General features: G+C 38.5%; 2 protein-coding genes and 1 long non-coding RNA gene across 6 annotated transcripts in view; 2 read left to right on the top strand and 1 right to left on the bottom strand.

Moving 5' to 3' along the window:
* Positions 1 to 15,142, top strand: part of CCDC38 (coiled-coil domain containing 38) — a 66,225-nt gene extending 51,083 nt beyond the window's left edge. For all 4 annotated transcript variants that reach the window (XM_054527520.1, XM_002823608.4, XM_054527522.1 and 1 more), the window contains 6 exons: positions 538 to 607; positions 2,295 to 2,446; positions 3,746 to 3,881; positions 9,669 to 9,874; positions 12,594 to 12,687; positions 14,982 to 15,142. In XM_054527520.1, the coding sequence (XP_054383495.1) occupies positions 538 to 607; positions 2,295 to 2,446; positions 3,746 to 3,881; positions 9,669 to 9,874; positions 12,594 to 12,687; positions 14,982 to 15,095 (772 nt within the window). In that variant the 3' untranslated portion in view covers positions 15,096 to 15,142. The remainder of the gene's footprint in view (positions 1 to 537; positions 608 to 2,294; positions 2,447 to 3,745; positions 3,882 to 9,668; positions 9,875 to 12,593; positions 12,688 to 14,981) is intronic.
* A 1,010-nt stretch (positions 15,143 to 16,152) lies between these two features.
* Positions 16,153 to 26,337, bottom strand: SNRPF (small nuclear ribonucleoprotein polypeptide F). Its single transcript, XM_009248128.4, has 4 exons — positions 23,267 to 26,337; positions 21,082 to 21,207; positions 16,906 to 16,970; positions 16,153 to 16,284 (listed from the first exon to the last, which is right to left on the bottom strand). Exons 1-4 carry the CDS (start codon positions 23,267 to 23,269, stop codon positions 16,218 to 16,220), a joined length of 261 nt encoding a protein of 86 aa, XP_009246403.1. The 5' UTR covers positions 23,270 to 26,337; the 3' UTR covers positions 16,153 to 16,217.
* LOC112135820 (uncharacterized) overlaps positions 20,161 to 26,382 on the top strand; it is a 64,979-nt gene continuing 58,757 nt past the window's right edge. The window contains exon 1 of the long non-coding RNA XR_008512059.1: positions 20,161 to 20,277. This is a non-coding gene — a long non-coding RNA (uncharacterized LOC112135820). The remainder of the gene's footprint in view (positions 20,278 to 26,382) is intronic.

Below are 26,382 nucleotides of genomic sequence, written 5' to 3'. Positions count from 1 at the left end.
CTTTAAGGAGGTACCTCATTGTCCATTGCCCCAACCAACATTTTGTCAGCCTGATTGGAAGGTATTTTGAAAAGTAAAATCTGCTCTTAAAGAGAGAAGCATTGCCTTACTTGGGGACAGTCAGAAGGCTGTGATACAGCTTTCATTTTGAGCAGTAGAGCACATTTAGATTCTCAAGAAGAATGCATTAAAAGGACAAAACGATGAGGCAATGTAGGCTGTCATGTGTTTCTTTAAAAATAAAGTTACCTTACTTTATAGATGTACCTCAAATAATTGGTACCATATGGTATGGCCCTCCCATGTGGTCTCATTGTTTGTGTATGTCAGCTTTGTCTGGGACAGAATCCAATTTTCTTTTGTATATTCATGGAATCCATTGATTTCTGCAATCAGCAGTTCCCTAAAAGGCTAAACCTGCTATTGAAAATAATTATGTTACAGTTGGATTCCAAGGACAATTTAGAAAGGAATGCAAACCTGTTGACAGAAAATGGCTCACAAATCAGACATTTTCTTTTTCTTTTTTTTTTACAGCCTGGCTGAAAGTTTCGGTTCAGAAGACAGTTTGGATTTCCTTTTAGATGATGAAATGGACTTTGATTTGGTAACCAGATGATATTTGCTGGTTTAAATATTGGGTTTGGTGAAAAATACTGATGATCATTTATTCTTTTGAAATTAAAATATTTTATTCAAAATATTGCACAAACCTTCCAGAAAGAAATATAATTTTGATACTATTCTCCAATTGGATATATAATCTATCTTTGTCATAAGACATTTTATAAAAAATAAGTATCTAGAAGAAGGTAATGATTTAGGATATATATTTTATATATATTTTATAAAATATTTATAAAATCTACAATCTTCCTGTAAAAATAGCCACTTGCTGATTGCATTTTATTGGGACTTGAGATGTGTTGGGTAGCTGAACTGTAAAATAAATAGGCCTTCAACAAAACAACGCTTTATTGCTGCAAGATTGACTTTGAGCTAACCCCACCCTAAATGCAACCACAGAAACTCAAAAGGGATAACAAATACCATTCGTTGTTGTATATTACACACCTTATCCAAGTCATCTTTTTAAAAAATTGTGACAAACATATAAAAAATTTACCATTTTAGCCATTTTAAGTGTGCAGTACAGTAGTGTCAGCTATAAGCAACAGATCTCTAGAACTTTCTGATTTTGCAAAATAGAAACTCTATATTCATTAAATAACTCCTCTTTTCTCCCTCTCATAGCCCCTGGTAACTGCCATTCTACATTCTGTTTCTAAAAGTTTTACTATTTTAGATACCTCATGTAAGTGGAATCACTCAGTATTTGTCTTTTTGTGCCTGCCTTATTTCACTTAGCATACTGTATCCAAGGTTCATCTGTGTTATAGCATGTGACAGGATTTCTTTCCTTTTTTTTTTTTTTTTTTGAGATGGAGTTTCACTCTTGTTGCCCAAGCTGAAGTGCAGTGGCATGATCTCGGCTCACTGAAACCTCCGCCTCCTGAATTCAAGCAATTCTCTGCCTCAGCCTCCCAAGTAGCTGGAATTACAGGCACCCACCACCATGACTGGCTAATTTTTGTATTTCTAGTAGAGACGGGGTTTCACCATCTTGCTCAGGCTGGTCTTAAACTCCTGACCTCATGATCCACCCACCTCGGCCTCCCAAAGTGCTGGGATTACAGGTGTGAGCCACCGCACCTGGCCAATTAGTTTCCTTTTGAAGCCGAATAATATTCCATAGTATGTGTATACTACATTGACTTAATCCATTTATCCATTGATGGACATTCTTGCTTCCATGTCTTGGCTATTGTAAATAATGAGGAACATGGGTGTGCAAATGCCCAAGTCATTTTTTTAAAAAATGTTTAAGGTAACACATACTTTATCTTAAAAATGTAGGAAATATAAAATAATTAAAATGTGGGGAGAAAATGACTTTCACTCAGCCTCCTGTCATCTTTCTTCTATTCCTTCTCCCTTTCCCTTTTTCCTGCACTTACCTCTTCTGCTCTGTTTCCTTTTCCTCACCCTCTTCTCCTTTTTTTCTTCCCCATCCCTTTTTTAATACTCGCATCTCCCCACAACACTTCAAATGTGCTCTTTCTGAGAGTCAGCTCTCCCTTGGAAATAGGCGAGTTTCCCATACAAGTCCCTACCTGCATCTCCCTCATCCTTAGAACCGTCTTCCTTTACCCCACTGTATTTTCTAGATAAGTCACATGTGCATAGGTAGCATATTTTCAAGTAAATTATATTCTTCATTATTGATTAATTAGGAGCCAGCACTTTATTTCAAGGAACCAGAGGAGTTACTTCAAGTCCTCAGAGAGCTGGAAGAGCAGAATCTTACTTTGTTTCAATATTCCCAAGATGTAGATGAAAATCTCGAAGAGGTAAACAAAAGAGAAAAAGTTATACAGGATAAAACGTAAGTCATCAAAAACAAGTAGATTTATTCCATTAAGCAATTTCTAACCAGAGCCTGGGTCCAACTCATTCGCATGTGGCTCTTCCTCGTGGTCTCTTTGAATGTGGGCTGGGGTTTTTAATGGTTTACATTGTGGAGTGCAAAAGGTAGACGTCGTATTTACACAGAATAGACTGGCTTTAATTTTGTCCCTACTTCCTTTCACTTGTCAACATATTTTCCTAGCTAGTAATAATAAAAAATACTTTGAAAAATAACTAAAGAGAATTAAAATGGCACCTACTGCCTTAACTTTTGTCCAGTGTAGTTTTTGCCCTATCACTTGGCTAGCTGTCATTTACTTTACCAAATCATGCTGTGGATGATAATGCTAACAAATGTATTTTCATTGGCTGTGACTCTCAGAAAAATAATTTTTGTGATTAAATATTATATCATTTTATAAAGTTCCTGTCAATATCTCAGGGCGAATATAGAAAGGATTTCTGTCAGGGGAAAGCAGCTGGATTTGATCCCTCACAAAATTCCTTCCTCATCTAAAAATATATAATATTACAAACTCGAAAAAGCGTTGAATTACAGAGAATAAATCTTTGTATCTACTCAACGCAAAAATGTGTAGAACCTTTTTTCAGAACAGTTTTCTGGGCCAGAAGATGGCAATCTTTTTAAACAATAGGTCAAACTACATTTAACTTCAAAACAAATTAATTTGTTCAGAAGGTAAGAATCTAAAAATCATTATCTCACAGCTACCTATTACCATTTCTGAGACTTTTTAATCCTTGTATCTTTTCCAATCTTCACAGTGTCTGATGGCCCTCCATCCACCTCCACAATAAGATTTTCTGGGACATGGTGGGTGCAGGTGGGCAGGAAAGGGGGATATATAGACTCTATCTCTAGAGGATCTTATCAGAATCTCTAGGTGAGGGAAATAGGAGTCTGTATTTTCCCTCTTGGCTCCCCAGATATTCTGATTATCAGCCACGTTTGAGAACACTGGGTTCCTGATGCCTCAGCTCTGCAGCTATTTGGGGGAACTCGAATGGAACCACAAAAGTAGGGGAGGGGAAGAAAATACCTTCTGATGGAAGTTAAAAACAGCATTTGTGCATGTACTTTTCTCACTTTAACTTGAAAAGTTGCATGTACTTTGGCAATGTCTTCAAATACAGACTTGTATTTGGCTCACTACGTGGATTTTGACACATGATCTAGAGAGTTGAAGCTCCTGACTGATGGTTATTTCACTAACCACAAATTTCAGATGAGGGTCTCTTTCTTCTTTTGCAATAGAAATAGCAACATAGAGTTTCTTTTGGAGCAAGAAGAAATGCTTAAAGCTAACTGTGTGAGAGAAGAAGAGAAAGCAGCAGAATTGCAATTGAGGTCCAGGCTCTTTAGCTTTGGAGAATTTAATTCAGATGCTCAGGTAATCACTCTTTGCCTATGGCGATTTCATTTTGGCTCATGATTATAATTTTTATTCGCTGTGTCCTACGTATGTGAATAAGGGAGTTAAAGCAAATCACATGTCCTAGGTTGATGACAGAAATGGAAAGCCAGCTTGGAATTTATCTTGCCAGTATGTAATAGCCAATTTACACAGGCAGAAAGCATTCAAATTGGCATTGGGGTTCTCTTAAAACGTTGCTCTATTGCAATCCATGATATTGACCATAGTTTCCCCTCGAAATACATTTCTTTTAGTCAGAGCCTAGACATATGTGGTAGTTCACTGTGTGTTATCATTTTGGTGGTAATTCAAGGAGTAATTAACAGAGGAAGCCGTGAATCAACACAATTTTAACAGTGACTCAACACTGACTAGAAAATTTTCCCAACACTGAGCCTGTACTAGATTTTTGCCTCTTCAGGCCTGCGTAGACTCATTATCAAAACAGCTGTGATATGTGCTAGTACACTTACTTATTGAGAAGTTCATCTCTCAGCTAGATGCAAACCACCTCGAGTGCAGGGATTGACTTATTATTCTTCGTTCAGTTGAGGGTCCCTTTAAAGTTGGTGCTCAATAAATGTTTGTTGAATGAATGATGAGGTTAGCTTTTAGACCCACAACCAGCTCCATCTAACATTGATTACCTTGTAAAAACCTCAAATGAAATAAAAATTCAAAGCTAATATATGAGGCTAACATTGTTTCAGGACCAAACTGAGGGTGGGGCTGCTATTTCTCGTGGCCCAATAACAAGATGCAGATGAACTGGGGAGGAAGTCAGTTTTTATTTCTGTAACTGGTTATAGGGAGAAGGCCTGGAAATTATTGCCAGACCAACTCAAAATTACAAAGTTTTCCAGAGCTTATATACCTTCTAAGCTATATGTTTATGTGTAAGCGTGCACTCATCTAAAGACATGAGTGATTAACTTCTTTTGATCTATAACTAAGGTCTGAGTCCTGAAGACCTTCCTCTGGAGCCTCAGTAAATTTACTTAATCTAAATGGGTCCAGATGTTGGGGTGATTACCCTTGTCTTGTCTCCTGCTAAATCAGGGAGGTTTGGGTAGTTCCTTCAGATCCCCAATAAACTTGTCTGTAGAGGCCTGGAGAGTTTCTTCATCCCCAGTAAAACTTGTTTAATCTTAAATGGGTCCTGTTAAGAATTCCTTCATTATTTTGTCATTCTTTAAGACCCTGGAAAGGTCTAGGCAAAACTCTTGGTGGGCTTTTGTTACATTCCAGCCTTTGTATAAGGGCACTGGCTTTTAATATTTAACTTAACCACTCAGTACTGAAACAGTTGTTAAGGAGGCCTGCGTTAGTGAGACCTGGCCTGCCACAACATCACATTTATGGATATGAACTTGATTTTCAAACAGAAGTGGAACTGGGAGAACTGCGTCAGAAGAAGGCTGTCCTCCCCTACCCACAGGTGAACAGGGTTACAAAAAGCACAAGCTGGTTATGGCTCCTCCACACACACACACATTTCCTAGGGAGTTATAGTGCCCTGAGTTAGTAGGGGATGGGGTTGTGCATTGCCGGGGCCAAGAAGTGTGATGATAGCCACCTTTCAATTCAGTGCTATTTTTTTCCAACCATTTTTTTTTAAAAACTGTGGTACAATATACATAACCAAATTTACCACTTAGCTATTTTAAGTGCGTGATTCAGTGGCATTAAGTACATTCTCAATGTTGTGGAACCATCACCACTATTTCCACAACTTTTTCATCATCTTTTCAACATAAAAATCTAACATCTTAACCATTTTTAAATGTACGGGTCAGTAGTGTCATGTACATTCACGTTGTTTTGCAATCTCCAGAACTCTTCATCTTGCAAGGCTGAAAATTCTATACCCATTAAACAACAACTTTCCATTCCTCCCTCTTCTAGCCCTTGGCAACCACCATTTTACTTTCTGTCTCTCGGAATTTGACTATTCTAGGTACGTCACAAAAGAAGAATCATACAATATTGGTCCTTTTGTGTCTGGCTTATTTCATTTAGCATAATGTTTTCAAAGTTCATCCATGTTGCAGCATGTATCAGGACTGCATTATTTTTACAGCTAGATAATATTCCATTGTATGTTTATACCATTTATTGTTTATCCATTCATCTGTTGATGGACACTTGAGTGGTTTCCACCCTTCAACTATTTTAAATAATTCTGAAACCAATTGACATGCAAAATGTCTGATAAATATCTGTGATATCTCCCCTCCTCCCTGCCCCATCCCAACCAAGCCCCTTTCATCCAAGTTTGGGGCAACCATTAAAAAATAAAAGCGGCATTTTTGATACTCTTTAACATTAAGGCAACCAGATACCTAAAGAAAGAAAGTAGAATTGAGGTAAAATTCCTTTTTAAATGGCTATCCATGAAATTTTGATCACAAGTGTAAATTTGGCATTCATGTATTGCACCCTGGGGAGATGGGACTAATAATCCATAGTGTCTTCTAGAGATGTGAAATGTGGGGTGGGGAAGGGGAGGCGAAGCAGGAAAATTGGGAGGGAAGCGTATTCTTAGGATTTTTTCCTTCTCTACCTCCATTTTTTTCAGCTCTCAGAATATATAAAACATAATCCTTTGAGTAAATTTACCTACAGCTCATTTTTTAAAAGTTTCTTTTCCAGCGTTATTGAGGTATAATTGACATATTTGATTGTGATATTCATAAATTATGTCTCTCTGGAGCTATCAGTATGAAATGAATTTTATTCTTTCAAAACTTCCACACTCTTAATGATACTTAATCCCCTAAAAATTTTGCCCTTGATCCAATATTTTACTTTTAAAATAAAATTTTAAGTTCAAGTATAATGTAATGTTGAGAAGTGCACAAATCACAAGTGTACCTCTCAAGAAATTTCCTCAAAGCAAACACACCCGTGTGCTACCCCCCAGATCAGGGAATACACCATTATCAGCCCCCGCAAACCTCCCTCACACCTGCCTCCAGTCTTTACCAGCCCTCTTTCCCACTGTCCTGATATCTCATGCCATCAATCAGCTTTCCTGTTTTTGAACTCCACTGGAATGGAATAATGTAACATGTCTGGCTTCTTTCTCTCAACATTGTGTTTGTGAGATTCATCCATGTTGTTTAGTGTAGCAGTTGTTACTTCTTCATTGAACATGAAACGGAACATAAACTGCTCCATTGTTCAATGTAAGGAATGTGTTTATCTCTGGTTTTATTGTTTTCTTTGCACAAGGAGCTGATCAGTTGCAACTGAAAGAACTGTGTACAGTCAACACACAGCAGAAAGTCACATGGATTAGAATGACAGACCCTTGAGTTTGAAAAGACTTTCAATGACATCTAGATATCCACCCCCCCCACCTTTCCCCTCTCCAGTTTTGATACAATGATTCCTCCTAAAACACTGCTCTGGTCATATCACTTCCCATTCACTGTTGAAAGGCACCTGAAGTTCTCTATCAGTCTTCCATAATTCCTGTCCCATTCACCTGGGCAGACTCCCTTGGCAGCTCCTCCTCCGAGGTACTGTGGGCTGGGCCTGCCATCTGGGGGCAGTTCCAGGGATGGGGCTGAAACTTCCCTTCCCTGTCGTCAATTGGCATGTGCCTTGTGCTCCCTTTTCTTTAACTTTTTGCTTTGTCAGGCCAGGCTCTCAGTCCCTTTTTCATACGTGAACTACCTTCATTCATCTCATTCTCCTCTCCTATCTCTTGTTCTTACCTTGTTATCTTAAGAAAATATCTCTTCTCGCCATTTTCTCTCCTCTTAGAAGAGGGAATTTAAGAAAAAAAAAGGGGGAGGGGGCGGTGGTGTAGAAAAGACATCGTAAAAAGCCACTGCCCTGCTCATCCATCTCTAAAGCCATCTAAGTGTTCAAGAGGTCTCCTTCAGAAATTTCCATCAACTAGCAACCACTCTCATCTTAAAGTTGTTTTTCCTCAAAACCAGTGGTGAATATATTTTTAAAGTATTTTTCTCTGCTTTATTTAGTGACTCACGTTGCAGCAATGTTGTTTTCATACGCAATTTACAATATTTCAATCCAATGGGTTACTTTTATTTTCTTTCATATTTTTCTGTGTCTCCAAGGTTTAGAAAAAGAACGTACTATTACATAAATAGGAAACACAGTAGATGTTATTTTAGAGAGAGGGGAAAAGGGAAATTTATGGCCAATATAGGACTTTTGCTGTTTTCTTTTATATTATTATGTATCTCCAAGTTTTCTAAAAGGATCATGTCATTCATGTAAATAGGAAATATAATAAGTGTTATCTTATGAATGTTAAAAGGAGCTTTATGCTGAACAGGACCATCAGAAAGCTTTTTAAGCTAGGAGGTGGAAGAGAAAAGCTGTTGGAAGTACATTCTTGGTATCAGATCTTGGCTTGTAATTGTGTTGGTGGCTCTGTAAGGTGTTTGTGGTTCCAGGAGGGGCTTCCCATGGCTCCAGGAGCCACATCTGTCTTGAGTGTTATTTGTCACTGGCTTAATGGTGATTCTCATCTTCTTGAGTGGCAGCAGGAAATGGGGCAGAATGCTACCTGAAGAGTGATTCACATTGCCCAGCAGTTTGTTGAGCTCCTCTTAATTGCAAACACCGGGTTCACAATGGAGACAGAGGATGACAATTTTGTTACAGTCCCGAGACAAGTTACCTACCACCTCAAGAATCTCCACCAACAGTTAAAACCGCACAGTGTCGAGGTACAGGGATCAGCGAGGTTTGGCCTAAGCTTTTGTTCAGACTAGAATACTGCAATGGCTTCCCAACGAAAACAGTGAAAATCATACTTCTAAAAAGGCTTTGGTAGGCCAGCCTGGGTACGTGTTTGCTTACGACTTTTTTTTTCTGAGAATGCATTCAGTCATTTATTCAGCAAACATTTATTCAGTGCATAGTTATGTGCAAAGCACTGTTTTAGTTGTAAGTTTAAGCATAAGATGTAGCTGCTGTTCTCCTGGTCTATAAGGATAAGGCAGAGAACTATCATATAGGATGATTATAGTTTCGCAATTATAACAGAGTAATACATGCAAAAAAGGAGGGGGGCTGGGTTACATATTGTGCCAAAAGGAAATGCATCCAAGTGGCAAAAAAACGATTTAAAATGTTTGTTGCCTCTATTTGAATTCTTAGGGAGTCAGATATACAAAAATATTCAAGCAAAAAATATTCTGCCCATTATAATTACTTTTTATATCTAGGGTTCAATATATTTTAAGAAAATAATCCAAGGTGTTCTATAGTAATGCTCTGACTATAAATTGATATAGGTTAAATATCACTGCTGCATTTTCTCAATGATCTCTTTTATTAAAACTTCTCCTTTAAAAAAGTAAACATTAGGCCAGGCACAGTGGCTCATGCCTGTAATCCCAGCACTTTGGGAGGCCGAGGTAGCCCGATCACCTGAGGTCAGGAGTTCGAGACCAGCCTGGCCAACATGGTGAAGCCCCATCTCCACTAAAAATACAAAAATTAGCTGGGCGTGGTGGCACATGCCTGTAATCCCAGCTACTTGGGTGGCTGAGGCACAAGAATCGCTTGAACCTGGGAGGGGGAGGTTGCAGTGAGATGAGATTGCACCACTGCACTCCAGCCTGGGTGACAGAGTGAGACTCCGTCTCAAAAAAATAATAAAAATAAAAATGTAAACATTTAATAGCATATACATGGGATTTTACTGTAATATAGAAAATGGTATATTTATTGAATGTGCAATGTGATGTTAATGTTTTCTGCTCTTCTCAATCTCAGGAAATACTGATAGACTCACTTAGTAAAAAGATTACTCAAGTATACAAAGTCTGCATTGGAGATGCTGAGGATGACGGCCTCAACCCAATTCAAAAGCTGGTAAAAGTAGAATCTCGCCTGGTAGAACTGTGTGACCTCATCGAATCCATTCCCAAAGAAAATGTGGAGGCAATTGAGAGGATGAAACAGAAAGAACGGCGGCAAAAGTACAGTCAATAAGGATAAGAATGATTTAATGAGTAGCTGGTTTTGCTCAGATTCCACAAACACATTAGCAAGTCTCTTGTGTAACGTCATATGATAGGGACACAGTGAGGAGGAATGAAATCCAGCCCTGCTCTCCTCATATAGGCTATTATTTAGCGTGGGAGATCATTCATCAAATATTCTTAGGAAATAAATGTGTCATTACCAATGGTAATGGGCACTGCGAAGGAAGGAACTGGGTGAACAGAGTTCACCAGGGGCAACTGACCTAGTTTGGGATGGACAAACTAGCCTGGAAAAGCAAATCTTTGGTAATTATATGAAATTTATGGATAAGTAATTACATGAAAATTTTTGAATAGCTATCATGGGGAAGGAGAATTGCACTGGTGGTGAAGGACCCAAGACGTAGAATTAGGAGCCCGTCATGGGAAAACCGCAAGCAGACTCAATCTACCTGTAGTTCTCCCATGAAGGGCTCCTAATTCCTAATGAAGGAATTGTTTGAAAGTCTGAGCTACCCAGTGAGGGTTTTCCGCAGTGTATAACTGCCAACACGTACACAACATTCACTCATTTATTCCTCAACATTCACTCATTTATTCCTCAAGACAACCTCATGAGGATTATCATCCCTGGAGCCCCGCCCCATCCCCCACATGCTTGCATAGCTTGGTGCCCTTCAAAGGAGATCTGTGCATTGAGGGTGGTATGGCCTGACCGGGGCCTTTCAGAATGTGTTCATTTACAAATTTCCATACCAAGTTAAATAAGAACTTTTAGGTACAAACAGTTGTCCCTTGGTATCTGTAGGGGATTGGTTCCAGGACCTCCCAAGGATACCAAAATCTGCAGATGCTCATGTCTCATATAAGATGGCATATTTGCATATAACCTACGTACATCCTCCTGTATACTTTAAATCATTTCTCAACTACTTATACATAATACAGTGTAAACGCTAGAGTTGTCATACTGTATTTCTTAAAATTTGTATTATTTTTATTGTTGGGGCTTTTCTCCAAATATTTTCAATCTGCAGTTGGTTGAATGCCCAGATGTGGAACTGTGAATATGGAGGGCCTACTATCCTAGTTTGAGGCAATGATTATTGTAAATATGACCCGTAGTCTACTGTGGCATGTAGGGGATGTTTACAAGTGGGATAATGTTCACGTAATAGCAAAAAACATGTTGAGAGGCAGACTAGTACTCTGGCTACCAGCTTGGGGATTAGACCATGCTGAGTGAGTTCAGTTCAACTATTTATGACTTTGTGACCTTAGGCAACGTAAGCACTCTAGTTGGTTTCTTTATCCGTAAAATAGGAGTAATACTGATACTTACAGGTTGTTGTGAGGATTAAATTAGATGATCCAAGTAAATTACGAGAGCACGCTTGCCGCATAGTAAGCACTCAAATATTAGCCACTAGTATTAGATATTTTGTTATTGCCTACTACTTTACGGATGTATGGTGGATATGCTTACCCACAGTAAAAATGATGTCCAGACTATATTACGGTGATCCTGATGGGATCTTATTGAACATAAAGCAAGCTTTAAAAAAAATTATAAATGAAAAGTTACTCCTTCCCTAAGATGACCTCATTATGACTACACTAACAGCACTTGCATCTTTTTTACAGTAGCAAATATATTTGCATCAAAGTGTAATTACAACTCATTTTTAGCAGTGATACATGAATGTAATTCCAATTACTTACATTCTTCTTAAAAAGAATTTTAGCTGATTTTCCCCATGGTTTGGAGTACCTAACACGGCACCTAATTTTGCAATAAAAAGGCTCAGCACGTTATTTCCATTCCCTAGTATATAACCTTACACTTAGAATATCATTAAATAGGTCCATAAAATAGCTATCATGTATTTAGTGCCTACGGCTCACCACCTTGTACTTGATAAGTTGCAAGTTGCACAGATTACTTAATTTTTCCCTCAAAACAACCCTAAAGAGAGTATGACAAATAGCATTTCTTGCTCACAATTTGAGGATATTATTCAAAAAGATTAACTGGAAGTTACACTTTTGTGGCAGCTCACTAAGCTATGCATTCATTTGTGTACTTTTCTGTATGTATGTGACACTTCAATTAAAAGTTTTAAAAAGAGGGACACGTAGCTAAAAGTTAATTCAAGTAGCTATTATACAAACTATCTGTAAAGTGCTGAAACATTTAGGAGGCCAAGGCGGGCAGATCACGAGGTCAGGAGTTCGAGACCGGCCTGGGCAACATGGTGAAACCCCGTCTCTACTAAAAATACAAAAATTAGCTGGGTGTGGTGGCATGCACCTGTAATCCCAGCTACTTGAGAGGCTGAAGCAGGAGAATTGCTTGAACCCAGGAGGTAGAGGTTGCAGTGAGCCAAGATCATACCACTGCACTCCAGCCTAGGCAACAGACTGAGACTCTGTCTCTGGAAAAAAAAAAAAATAGACCAAGATCTGGGTATATTTTATGTTTTCCAAAATGATGAAATTTCTTCCCATTTCAAAATAGTATTTGTTGTCGAGATTTACCTGAATATTCAAAAGCCATTGTTAGGAGTAAAGACGAAGTGTCAAGATGAAGTGTCATTTTCATTTAACTTTAAAGGAGGTCTTCTATTCACATGGTTTATTACCAAATAGTAATGTACTTTTCTTACTTAATGTGATTTATAGTTACAAGAATGTTTCTCCCTTCTTGTGACAGGTTTCGTGAGGAGAAAATGAAAGAAAAACAAAGACACCAAGAGGAAAGGCTAAAAGCTGCTCTGGAAAAAGCAGTAGCACAACCAAAGAAAAAGGTTTGTTTCGCTATTAATAGATCCAGCCATATCAATATGTGAGTGCCTCTGTGGTACAAAAACAAAATACTTTATTCATCTAACTTAGCCAGGTTGAACTTTAGAAAGGTAATCTTTCTTGCTCACAGCTTCAATTGGTCTCCCCGGTTCCTTGTTACTTATAGAATAATTCAAATTAGTGGCTCTCCAGTTCTCAATTAGACACTTTTCAGTAAAAGAAGCCTCTTCTCTCCTCTTTTTAGCCCTAGGTTCATTAAAATCAGATAATTTTTTTTCTTTTTAGTTTTTTGGAATAGATTATAAAAGCATATGGTTCAAAGTTCAAAAGATACAAGAGTATTCAGTATAAAGTCAGTCTTCCTCAGTTCCCCTTCCTGGAGTCAACCACTGTTAACAGGTTCATTTGCATCCCTCTGGAAATATACATACACAAATATGTATTTATGTACATATTCTTTTTCTTACTAATGATAGCTAGGAACTTGGCTTCTTTAACTCAGTAATGTTTTGGAGATGTGAACCCAGAGAATCGCATGTAACTGTGGGGACTGTGTACAATCCTCACGTTGTAAAGACAATGAGATTGACAGTTGGAGTTAAAATGATTTGCCCAGAGTCACTTTGACTTAGCAGCACAATCAGGACCAGAAGCCAAAGTTCTCTATTTTGCAAGACTACTGTCCAATCAGAAGTTTGGGATCAGGTAGTCACATACATGTGGTCCATCAATTCTACACAGGGTAAGGAGTTTGTTTCTATATGCCACTCTTTCCCTCCCCGGAATAGCATCTGAAATATATTCCAGAAAGACAATTTCATGGTTATCTGCAAAGCTACTGCTGGATGCTGATTCTTACCACAGTGATAGCTAACACATAACAAATGCTTACTGTGTGCCTTACAACTAACCTCAGGAGGTAAGAACTTGAAAACAATTCTGAAGTACGGGAATTGTTAATATGTGCCATGCCAAAAAAATGATTACTTCAAAATATTTTATTGAAATAAATACTTCATCTTAAAAAGGGTATTTATCTAGTTCAATTCTTTCCATGAAGACTTTCCTCACCGGTCCTCTCCTCCCAAGAATTAACCATTCATCACCCTTCCACATGGACTACTTAGTAAACCCACCAAATTGAAATTATTATTTTTCAATATATTCACCTTTCCTTCTAGACCATGAGTTTTATGACATTTGTATGCCTAATCCTGGCACATCATGGATACTTGATGTGTAGTGGATTAACAGACTAAAAATGAGTATAAAAACTAAAACTGGAAAAAATTGGGGAAAAAAATGGTTATCTGATAAATCAACAACACACAAAGACCTCTGATAGAAGCTGACCCAGTTAGGACACTTCATCATTGCTAATTTTCTCAGACAGTATTAATAACAAATGTTACCAAATATCTCTGACAGTTAAAAATTCTGATACTGCAGAAGGAATTCAGAGATTCTAGTCCCCCAAGGACATTTTTGTTGTTATAGTGATAGGGTAAAGTGCTATTGTTATTTAGGTTCTCTTGGGCCTGCAATGCAGGGGACAATCTCACATAAGAATTGTCCTACAACGTCAATAGTGCCTTTTGAACACAGTGGCAATGTCCCATCGAATCTCATAGAATTATGGCAGTTTCCCCACTTTATACATTTATACAAATTCAGCTATAAAAGCAAAACAAAAAGCAGAGGAGGGAATCCCAAAAGTAAAGAGAAAAATAAGTAGTAATATACTTGAGTATATATGACCCAGAGAGAATGAATAGGTATGAACTAGGGGTTTCCCAAAGCCTCTTCTGTTGGGAACACCTCCAGAAGCCAACCAGTGTTCAAGATGGTACATGGTTTTCTGGACTTTTTATTTAACAAGATTTCTAAATGCTAGTCAGGTGCTCAACAGGAGAAAGCCATCTCTTCCAACCATGGAGGAAAAACTGGCTATGGCACTTACTGAGAAATAAAATGGTGGCCTTCAACATGGTGCTTTTCTAGGTTGACCACATTTGAACCGTATACTATTTGATGACTTTACCTAAGTTTTCCCACTTCCCAATAAAACCTAACTGCTGTTCCTTCTGCATACTTATTGGTGTCCAGTTTGCTACTCAACTTTGCCTAGCATGTTAGACATCCGTTAGGTTATAAGTCCCTTTTAACTGTGATTAGTTAATATTACAAACCATATTATTCCTTGTAAAAATCAAGTTAATATTGGTATTTCATAAATTTCAATAGAAAATGGCTATGCTCAAAAAATATTAAGTATTTTGTTTTTCTTTTGTTTCAGTTGGGAAGACGACTTGTCTTTCATTCAAAACCTCCATCTGGTAACAAACAGCAGCTACCTTTAGTCAATGAAACAAAAACAAAATCACAAGAAGAAGAATTTTTTTTTACTTGAATAAAAGCAGTAAGACATTTTATCACCAGAATGTCTTAGGTGTATTTTGTAAATTTTGGCTTTCACTAATGGCAATATTCTGCCCCATGTACCAGGCCTAATCAATTTGAGGAAGACAGGCCCCTATTCTAAGAGCTATAGGATTAGGAATGAGTTTTTTTGTTGTTGTTGTTGAAGTCTTAAGTATTCATATCATAAGTATTATTCCATATAGCTAAACATTTTTATCTGTACTTTGAGTTGTCCCACTTGGGCATACACAAAGATAGTTTACTGATAAAACTATGGTAAATGAACACTGAAATGTAATAATGGCCATTCTCTTACAACATGAGAATGTAAATGATATATTTTCTCAACCCATCTGTAGGGAAGTTCATAGCATACTGTTATTACTATGGAATATACATTTTAACAATGTGCAACCCTAAAATATCTGAAGGGTTTGAGGGGCTTAAAACTCAACCTCGAGGTTACAGTCTCAGAACATAATGGTGAGACTGGTTTTTATTTGACATTACATTTTGTTCAGAGAACTTTTTTCTCTTCAGTGAACAAACCGTATGCTTTCAGCATGAATGTCAGTTCCCAATTTCTGTTGTGTCCTGTCTGTACAATCATTTTAATTTTTAGAAGATGTTTCAATTTTAGCTACAATATGTTCATTTAGCTTATACTGACACAGAATTAACATGTAATTTATTGACTACTAAGTAAAATAAGACAGTATATTATTAATACCAAGAAAATGTTTAATTTTATACATGTTAAAAGTGGCTCAAAAATAACTTTAAAAGAAAAAGTTGCATTTAAAAGGTCTCAGCTAATAAATAATTTTACAAGAAAAGGTCTGAAATTCACCTTCATAAAAATATCTAATGCATATAAATAATTATCCTTTATGGAAAAAAAAGAATATTGGGCTCACAAAAGAAAAGCAACTTAAATGAAATTCAGTGGCTTTTAAAGCATTAGTTCTGTGAGTAATCTTTCCCAATTGGTTCAACATTTCGGCTTTGCTTGTAAATATCTGAATACAAATAGTTCACAAGTCAAGTTGAAAAACAAACAAATCTTTATTGTCTAGAAATATATATAAAAAAAAATCCCCCACAAAAGATGCTATTCTCTCATTTCCCCATCTTCTTCCTCTTCTTCCACACCTCTGATATAAAGGACATTATTACACCTGTAAATAGAAAAAGTCGATTTTGTTGTTCCAACCAGAAACCATGTATGATCTGAATTACTGTATTTTTATCATGAAAATACTGAATGCTATATTTACAATATTCTTGTCTCTAAAAAATTTTTTTAGATATATTCGTTTTAAAAAAAAGTTTCACATAGATTTGTTGAAAAGCACATGGCACTTATTTTCCACCATATGGTTGTTATAAAATGACATCTTTAGGATTTTCCAAAGGAAATAATTACCAGAATTTGGAGCTTTGAAGCTAGTACAGAAAATCAATATAACAAAACAGCCAGACCCAACTAAAATTCAAAACTAAGTTCCTGCAATGAAGGCCACTGCAAAAGGTTGCCACTGCAAAAGATTATAGCTAAGAGCTAGAAAATTTAACATCAACACTAGAAAAATCTTTTGGCCAGTTCCAAAACATTTGAAAACTTACCTCTGACAAGTTTAACAATTTGAAAGACTTCTGAAGTCTAACTGTAAAGTATTATAAGTTAATAGTGATTTTTTAAAAAAAAGTAATTCCAAAATTGAGGCACTAATATATTTAGAACAGGTATACCTAATGCTCACCAGTAACTCCTTACATATACTACTGCTGTTTGTTACCTTATTAAAACTTCACCCAGATGTCCAGACAAAGCTCCATCTATGTATTCTTCTGTATTTGCAAGCTTTCAATAAAAAGAAATATATTAGTATAATCATACGGGAAGAAAATATTACAAAACAGATAATATTGGTGAGAGAACTCATTAACTGAGACCTTTCTATACCAACAACTCAAATTTATCTATAATTAATAAACAGAAGATGAGCTTTCTATTACTATTGTAGTACTTTTGGTTTCATATAAACCTTCAATAAAATTAATATTCATGGATGTAGAACAAATATATAATAAAGCTTGTTTCAACATAAGTTTCTAAATCTCCCAGGTTATGTAATATTTCTTTCTATTAGATATCAAAACTGTGTGTGGAAGAAGGCAGTCTCTAATTTATGAATAAATTGTGATTAAAAAGTTTTCTGAAAATTCATTCTAAAGAACCAGACGTTAAGTTTTCTCAGAGTAAAACATTATAAATCATATTGAAGTGTCCAGATGGGTATACGAAAGCTATGGCTAACATGCCAAATACTTTTATATTAGTCAACAACCAAAGCAGATAATTGAGTAAGAATTTTCTTCTTTTCCTGTCTTTTAAGAAACAGGGTCTCCCTCTGTTGCCCAGGCTAGAATGCAGTGGCACAATCATAGCTGACCAAAACCTTGAACTCCTGGGCTCCTCCTGCCTCAACCTCCTGGGTAGCTAGGACTAAAAGCATGTGCCACAAAGCCTGGCTACTTCAAAACAATTTTTTTTGTAGAGATGAGATCTTGCTATATTGCCCAAGCTGGTCTTGAATTTCTGCCTTCAAGTGATCCTCCCACCTTGGCCTCCCGAAGTGCTGGGATTACAGGCATAAGCTACCACATCTGGGCCTGAATAAGAATTTTTTTTTAATTATGTACTAATAAACAGGGAAAAACAAGTTCTTAAGAGGAAGTTAAATAGTTAACAGTGACCTTTACAGTTATTTTGGTGAACTATAGCAAAGTAGTGTGTTTCCCTTACGGTATTATTATGAATCAAATGTCTGAGCTCTTCTTACTTTAACTACAGTTATTTTGGTGAATTATTTCTAATTTTATATCAAAATGTTTAGCTTTCCTTCTACATATAGGTAACAAGCTTTACTTGTAATTAAAAGAAAAATCACAATCAATGCCACCTGGGACTCACAGATGGAACTAAGGAGTGATGGGAGAGAGGGAAGTTTCCTTCACAACTAGGCATATGGAAAAGGAAAAGAAAAATAGGGCTTAACAGTAAGGATTAAAATAGGATGTTTCATAAGGCATGAAAAACATGTTAATGAACACTACTACTGGATGTTGCTCCCTCTCTTATAGAAAACAAAAAGTAATCTCTATTATCCAGATGATACAGTTTTGTCTGAAATATATACCAGGTTGTTGAGACAATTAGTTTGTATGTAACGGCTGTAAGAAATAATGTATTAAGAGCAACTAATTTTTTGTAAAAAGTAATTACAACCTTTAACTGGTTTCTAAATGACACAATAATGCTCCAAATACTTTCTATCATGTATTAAATTCAGTCTTCACCATCACTTAACAGGCTCTCTATGGACGCCATTTTAATCTAACTTTCTGTCATTCTTCCCTTAACTCAATCCGCTCTGGCCTTTTTGCTGTGCCTTGAACACACCAAGCATGCTTCTGCCACAGGGCCTTTGTACTTGTTGTTCCCTCAAACTGGGATGCTTTTCCCCAGATACTCACCTGACTTGTACACTAATTCTGGTATCTTCCAGATTTCACCTCCTCAGAGAGGCTATCCTATATAATACTGAACATACTGCCTATTCCCTTTTTCTTCATGGATGGCATCTATCATGCCTATTATCACATTATATTACCACCTCCCACCACTAAAACATAAACTGTTGAGGGCAGGGACTTTGTTTTGTTCAATGCTATATTCACAGTGCCAGGCACATAATGGAGCTCAATAAATATTTGCTGAGTGAATAAATTCAAACACTGGTATCAATATGGTTGACTACTCAAAGTGGTTGGTTACTCAGACATTTTGCAACTCTAGCAGGGTCACTAGCAAGCTATATTCTAAAACAAAATTCACCCTTTTAAAGTGTACAATTCAGTGGTTTTCAGTATATTCAAAAACCTGTGCAACTATCACCACTAATTCCAGAATACTTTCATCACAATTCATGTACTTCCCAGATTTTTCTATGGTCTTGGTAAATGATTCCTGTTTAAGGAATTTTCCAAACTCAAACTATGCTTTGGGGACCTTAATGTCATGTGCTCAGGTGGTAATTGCCTAAGTTAAGGAAAATCATAGCTCTCTGCCTACTTAAGTACTCCTTTTAGTACTCTGCTTACAAGTATGGAATCCTTGGATTCATGATTGGATTGACCGCCTGTCTTGATAGCCTTTAAAAACCTGCCTGGAAACTACTACCATTAAAAAACAACAAAAAACCCCAAACTAATTTTTTAAATGTGCAAAAGACATGAACAGGCATTTCTCCAAAGATAAACAAATGGCCAATAAACACATGAGAAGGTGCTCAACATCATTAACCAAATGCAAATCAAAACCACAATAAGATACCACTTCACACCCATTAGAATAACTATTTTATAAACACCCATAGAAAATAATCAGTGTTGGTGAGGATGTGGAGAAACTGGAACCTTTGTGCATTGCTGGTGGGTATGTAAAACCACGTAGCTGCTGTGGAAAATACTGTGACAGTTACTCAAAAGAAAACAAAAATTTCTCTGTCATCCAGGCTAGAGTGCAGTGGTGCAATCACGGCTCGCTGCAGCTTCAACCTCCCCAGGCTCAGGTGATCCTCCCACCTCAGCTTCCTGAGTAGCTGGGAATACAGGTGCCCACATCACCATGCCTAGCTAATTTTTGTATTTTTTTTGTAGAGATGCAGTTTCACTATGTTGCCCAGGCTGGTCTCAAACTCCTGGGCTCAAGCAATCCGCTGCTTCAGCCTCCTGAAGTGCTGGGATTATAGGCATGAGCCACCACGCTTGGCCTCCTTAAAAAATTAAACATAGAATTACCAGTAATCCAGTAATTCCACTTCTGGGTATATACCCCAAAGAGCTGAAAGCAGGGACTGGAACAGACATTTGTATACCCATGTTCACAGCAGCATTATTTACTAGAGTCCAAAGAGGGAAGCAACCCAGTGTCTACCAAGAGGCAAATGGATTAGAATGTAGTATATCCATATAATGGAATATTATTCAGTCATAAAAAGGAAATTCTGACACATGCTACAACATGGATGAACCTTGAATAATACACTATGCTAAGTCAAACAAGCCAGACGCAAAAGGATAATATACGATTCCACTTATATGAGGTATTATGCATGGTCAAATTCATAGACATGTAGAATAGTGGTTACCAGGGGTTAGTTAGGTGGAGGAAGGAATGGAAAATTATTGTTTAATGTTTAATTGTAAAATTATTGTTTAATGGAAAATTATTGTTTAATGGGCAACAAATTTCACTTTTGGAAGATAAAAAAGTTCCAGAAATGGATAATGGTGATGGCTGCAGAACAATGTGAAGGTACTTAATGCCACTGAATTATACACTTAAAAATGGTTAGAGTGGCAAAATCATAATGTGTATTTTACCACAATAAAAAAAAATTAATTACAAAAAAACCCACCAAAACACATGGCTGAATCATTTACAGAAACTCATTTGACAGACATACAGTCAGTTCAATTCCTTCGGCAGATCTGTCTTTCCCCTGAAGGAATGAATTTCCTCAATAGCTTTGGTGTTGTGCCTTTAGCATCCATTAAAAGACTCAAGAATTTCACTTGAAAACTTTCTTTCAGGGCTAAATGATGAGAAATGTTTTGTTTTCTCCAGCAAAGGAGTGTGTTTCCCTTATGGTATTATTATGAATCAAATGTCTGAGCTCTTAACTTTAATTACTAGGAATAAAATCTGTAGCTGAATTCTGGTTTAAGTCCATGTCTTCTACGTAGTTATATCACAGTATCCTCCCTGGCTTTGACTTCATTTTTGAATTTTGCCGTATATTTGTCAATTTAATTGTATGTATTCTTATTAGTCAGACTAAACCTTTGAGAAACAAGGTGAAGCAAAATAAATGCAATGTTATGACCTTTACAGCTCTTTAGCTTACCTGCATGTTCATGTAGCCATCTACAGATACCAGATAGCCCTTGTACTCCATTCCCCACTTAAGTTTCACCATCACTGGCTTTCCTGTTAGTCCATTGAGGAAAGGTTTGGGATTGAGGGGTAAACTCTGCACAAAGAACAAAAAAGGATCCAATTAATTATTTTTCCTCCCACCACCAACTCTCTTCTACCGAATCACCAATATTTTGTGGTATGCAAATGAAGAAAACTTTTGACTCCTTATTATTTTAGTACATAATTTTCACTTTTATTTGTTGAAGAGTACCAGGAAAATTTAAATATCCAGTTAGCCAGTTTCACCTTTAACTCATCAAAACAAAACACTCACTATTCACTTAAGATACACTGACTACCTACATCACTCACGGTTCTGAGCTCTGAAGAAACAAAGATAAAGGCACTAAAAAAAAAAAAAAAAAAAAAGCGCGCCAGGCAGGGGGATCACTTAAGGTCAGGAGTTCAAGACCAGCCCAGGCAACATAGTGAGACCCCCATCTCTACCAAAAATAGTAAGGTGTGGTGGTGCACACCTGTAGTCCCAGCTACTAGGGAGGATAAGGTGGGGGGACTGCTTGAACCCAGGAGCTCGAGGCTGCAGTGAGCTATGATTAGGCCACTGCACTCCAGCCTGGGCAACAGAGCAAGACCTTGTCTCTTATATATAAATAAATAAATAAATAAATAAATAAATAATAAATAAGTCCCTGTCAAGAAGTTGGGAGATCGGGAGGGGAACTCCTCACATACAAATAATTATATTGCATACTGCAATGTAGTAAGAGGAGATACACTAGGCACAAGGGTACCAAAGCAATCCAGGGAAAAAAGGAAAGGTTGCCTGAAATAAGCAATACCTCAGTTTTAAAGGATGAGAGTTTATTTCCACAGCGGGAAAAAATGCTGTTCCAGGCAAGGCTAGTTACTTATGCAAAAGGAGGGAAGAGTGATGCAACAAGGTGATTCTGGGGACATGCAATTCAGCATTGTCAGTCAAAGCCCCAAATGTAAGACTACAGAAGGAAGCAGAGGGCAGATCACGCTTGACAGTCTTTAACTGTGGAAGCTACGGCTAGGTCCTGTCTGACTTTGTCACTAGCACTGCCTCTTACTTATAGCAATTACTTAATGTTTATTTATTCAGCAAACCATTAACATCTCCAGTGATTTCGGTTTTTGCCCTCTTCTGCTCACTCACCAGTCAAACAAAGACTTGGCTACTAACCCCCTCTAACATAAGCATATTCGGAGTGATTTTGATATGGCGATTACTCCAATAACCTAATAGGTCTCCAGTTTTCATTCTCCAATTTGTTATCCACCACAGCAACTATGATTTTTGAAAGTGCACATCAGATTGTCATATTTCTGCTTAAAATGATTCAATGGCTTCCAACCGAATCATTTTCAATTGATTTGGAGTACAATCAAAACCTCCCAATACAGCCTAAGAGGTCCTGCCCAACGCCTGCTCCTCTGATACCATCTCTTAACCACTATTCTCGCAAGTGGCTGTACCTTTCTGTCAATTTCTCCAACTGACCAAGCTTTCTTTCCGGCCGCAGGTCTTATGCTCCTATTCCCTGTGCTCGGTACACTCCTCCTCCTGCTCTTTAAAGGGTCGTATTTCATGACACTCAGGCTTCAGGTTAAATTCCACCTTCTAGGGAGGCCATCTCTGATTAAGCCTCTAATGTCTAACGCGCACCCTCACAGCCTCCTGTCTGCATTGTTCTTAGCACTTATTATTTGCAATTGCATACTTGTTATTTTTTGACTAATGTCTGTCTTCCCCACCCAACTGAGTTAATCTAGAGCATGGCCGTATCATTACTTTCATGGAGTGAAAGTGAATTTTGGAGTGTGGTTAAGTGGGAAGTGCAAATTCTCTTTGACTTTTACCCCGACCCTATAGCCCCAACTAAGAATATCCCAGGCCCGGATTCAAACAAAGAGGAGAAGGCACGGGCAATCCTAGGAAAAGAAAGGCATCAGGAGGAGCACGCGCCTCAGAAACCCTAAAAGCAGAGTGAAAGGAGCTGGCTACCGGGTGCGCGGCGCCTCACGCGGATGAATGGGAAACGCGCGAAGCAACCAGCAGGCCCCGCGAGGCTGGTCTCCCTCCTTCTCTTTCTCTCCGCTTCTCCCGCCGTTCTCTTTCTCCTTACCATCGTAACTACGGCCGAATGTTGCAGGCTACTCTCTGCCGACCAGGCCGCCGCCCGTCCCTCGTGACTACAGCAGGTACCGCAGGTCCCGAGCCGCAGTTTCAAGAAAAATGGCCGCCAAACAGGAGTATGACCTTTCACCTCCCACCACGGCCCTTTCTGCCTCTGTGATTGGACGCAAAGAGGTGCGTGCTGATTGGAGGAGATGGCTGGACCAGTATCTCCTAGCAACCAGCAGCGGCTTGGGTTTGCGCCTTGCAGGCGTCGCGCGGACCTTGGGAAACCAGCTCTGAGGATCGCTGTGAGGCAGCAAAGGACTGGAGGCAGGCCGGTGTTTGTAAATGTGCTGTCCTTCCTAGAGGGCGGTCTGGGAGAGGCTGTGTAACGGATGTGACTTCTCCCCAACTTGGCTAATGGGAATTTACTTTGTCTTTTTACACCCGTGAGAACGTTCGGGGTCCCAGAGTTCCTTCCTCACTCTTCCAACAGGTTCCATGATTTGGGGGCGCCTCTGCCGCAGGCCCTTTCTACCTGAGTGTTCTCTCTTCTGCAACACCCGTTTCAACCCCTTTTAAAGGAATTGGGGGCTAGCCAGACTAGACTAGGGGCGGCGAAACGCACTGAAGGGAGTCGGATACAGAATTTCTTGCAAACGAGGTCAAGTCGTGTCTGGGATACGGTATCATGCCCCACCCGCGCTCCACGACCCCGCCGGCCCCACCTTTCTTTTGCTTCGCCAGCAGAGACCGGCACGGCCTTCTTACGTGCATTTGAAATTACCTAAGGGCGTAAGCAATATTTCCTCTGTCACGGATTAAAACTTTCGACGTAACGGTGTTATCTGAATCTCACTAGTTTTTGTCGTAATCCTATTGAGTTCGGCTCACTCTGATCGGAAATGCTAAATGCAGTTCTTGGAGAACACGCCCTTTGGGAAGTAACGCTTTTTTGCGGCCCTGAAGAGATGGATTTGGAGTTGAGGATGAAATGTTGGGTGTTGAGGCATTGTGGAGCAGTGGGCAAGACTTTGGAGGGGGCCTGCATTCGGAACCTGCGTCTATCAGGCGCGGCCGGTGTTGGGCAGCGTCTTAACCCCGAGGGCCATTGTTTCCTCGGCAGGAACGCGGCTTTAAAAACGGAACCATCCTCAGCGTGGTTGCGAGAATTTAACGTAAAACGGGGGTTGGCCTTGTAAAAGCTCAGTGTTTCACGTAAATGTTGAACACTGACCGGACAATGATTGTCAGTGTCATTTTTACCAAACAGTTATTAGATTTATTCACCCTAAACTTCAGTGGATTTCTCCCTTAGTTTGTCTATTGTTTTATGAACTTTAAGTCTTTGTACAGACTTTGAGTTCCTACTATGTGTCAGGCTTTTTCAACAATTGTGGAAATCTTACCTTACTGTCTGATTCGGGGTGACAGCCCCGTTTAAGAGATGAGGAAGCAGGCCCAGCAGGTAACTGTAACCAGTTGAGGGTAGCTGTCCGAGTTCTTGGCGTTTTCAACAAAGAATTGGACAAAACACACAAACGAAGCAAGGCAGCGAAAGCAGAGATTTATTTTAAATGAAAGTACACTCTACAGGGTGGGCACCGCCTGGGGCAAGCGGCTCAAGAGCATTGGTTACAGAATTTTCTGGGGTTTAAATACCCTCTAGAGGTTGCCCATTGGCCCACAACCAGTCTGATTGGTTGCGGGAGGGGACCAATAAGAGGTACTTTCATTTTTCAGCTGCCACGCAGAAAAAGGAGGGGTTGAAATGGGAGTAGCCTCTGATACCCAGTCAGCATGGATGGGCCTTAGGTTCCTGCTTCCAGCCGCTATTCTTCTGCCTCATAGCTTGCTCAGGACCACATACCTGGGTTTCAAAACTCTGCTTTTTCTACTTCATGAAGCTACCTTTCAAAGACTCAATATGTATTTTAAAAGCCTGACTCTTTAGCTGTTTTCTCAGTGAAGTGAAACGAAATACTACAGTAAACACATTATGTAAAGATAATGTATTTAAGGTTGGTTTTTCTCTTCATGTTAAATTTTTTTTTTTTTTTATTTGAGACAGGGTCTCATTCTGTCACCCAGGCTGGACTGTAGAGGTGAGATCTTGGCTTACTGCAGCCTTGACCTCTTGGGCTCAAGAGATCCTCCCACTTCAGCCTCCCGAGTAGCTGGGACCACAGGCATATGCCACCACACCCAGCTAATTTTTAAATTTTTTTTGTAGAGATAGGGTCTCGCTATGTTGTCCAGGCTGGTCTCAAACTCTTGGGCTCCAGCTGTGTACCCACCTTGGCCTCCCAAAGTGCTGGGATTACAGGCATGAACCACCATTCCTGGCCCATATTAAATTTTAATCTTAAATACCTTATTAAAATTAAGTGAGCATAAGTCATTGATATTTGTCTAATTATAAATATTATACAAAATTTTGGAAAATGTAGAAAGTTCTAAACAATAAACCTAAAATCACTAGTAATCCCACCAATCAAAGAAAACGATTAACTTTTATTGTAACATATGCACTTTTTTTTTTACAAGATATCTACAGCTTTTTTTGTTGTTGTTTGTTTTTTCTTTTTTGTTGTTGTTTTGGAGACATTCTCACTCCATCACCCAGGCTGGAGTTAAGTGGTGCAATCTCAGCTCACTGCAACCTCCGCTTCCCAGATTCAAGCAATTCTCGTGTCTCAGCCTCCTGAGTAGCTGGGATTACAGGCATGCAGCATCACGTCCAGCTAATCTTTTGCTAATTTTTTTTTTTTTTTTTTAGTAGGGACGGGGTCTTACCACTTTGCCCAGGCTGATCTTGAACTCCTGAGCTCAGGCAATCCGCCCACCTCAGCCTACCAAAGTGCTAGGATTACAGGTGTGAGCCACGACACCCAGCCTACACACAGTTTTGTAACTTGTTTTCTTCACTTTATATTGAGCAGATTCTCATATGACTGAATATACTCTTCTAAAATGTGGCTTAATGTCTTCATTATACTTTGTATTTTGCATCTGTGATAATGTATTATTCTATTATTTTCATTTTTTCTCCGGTTATAAACAGTCTGCACTGAACATACTTTTATATGAATCTTCAAGTGTATTTTTGATTCTTTACCATAA

The sequence above is a fragment of the Pongo abelii genome, chromosome 10, assembly GCF_028885655.2.
Source record: "Pongo abelii isolate AG06213 chromosome 10, NHGRI_mPonAbe1-v2.0_pri, whole genome shotgun sequence".
Lineage (NCBI taxonomy): Eukaryota > Metazoa > Chordata > Mammalia > Primates > Hominidae > Pongo > Pongo abelii.
Note: the sequence above shows the minus strand (reverse complement) of the source record. Positions and strands in the feature narration are given on the sequence as shown.

What these genes read in the sequence shown, in the direction of transcription:
- SNRPF (XM_009248128.4), bottom strand. An exon ending in ATGGCTACATGAACATGCAG is followed by an intron (nt 16,971 to 21,081) that starts GTAAGCTAAAGA and finishes TTTTATTGAAAG; the next exon opens with CTTGCAAATACAGAAGAATA. An exon ending in CTGGGTGAAGTTTTAATAAG is followed by an intron (nt 16,285 to 16,905) that starts GTAACAAACAGC and finishes TTCTATTTACAG; the next exon opens with GTGTAATAATGTCCTTTATA.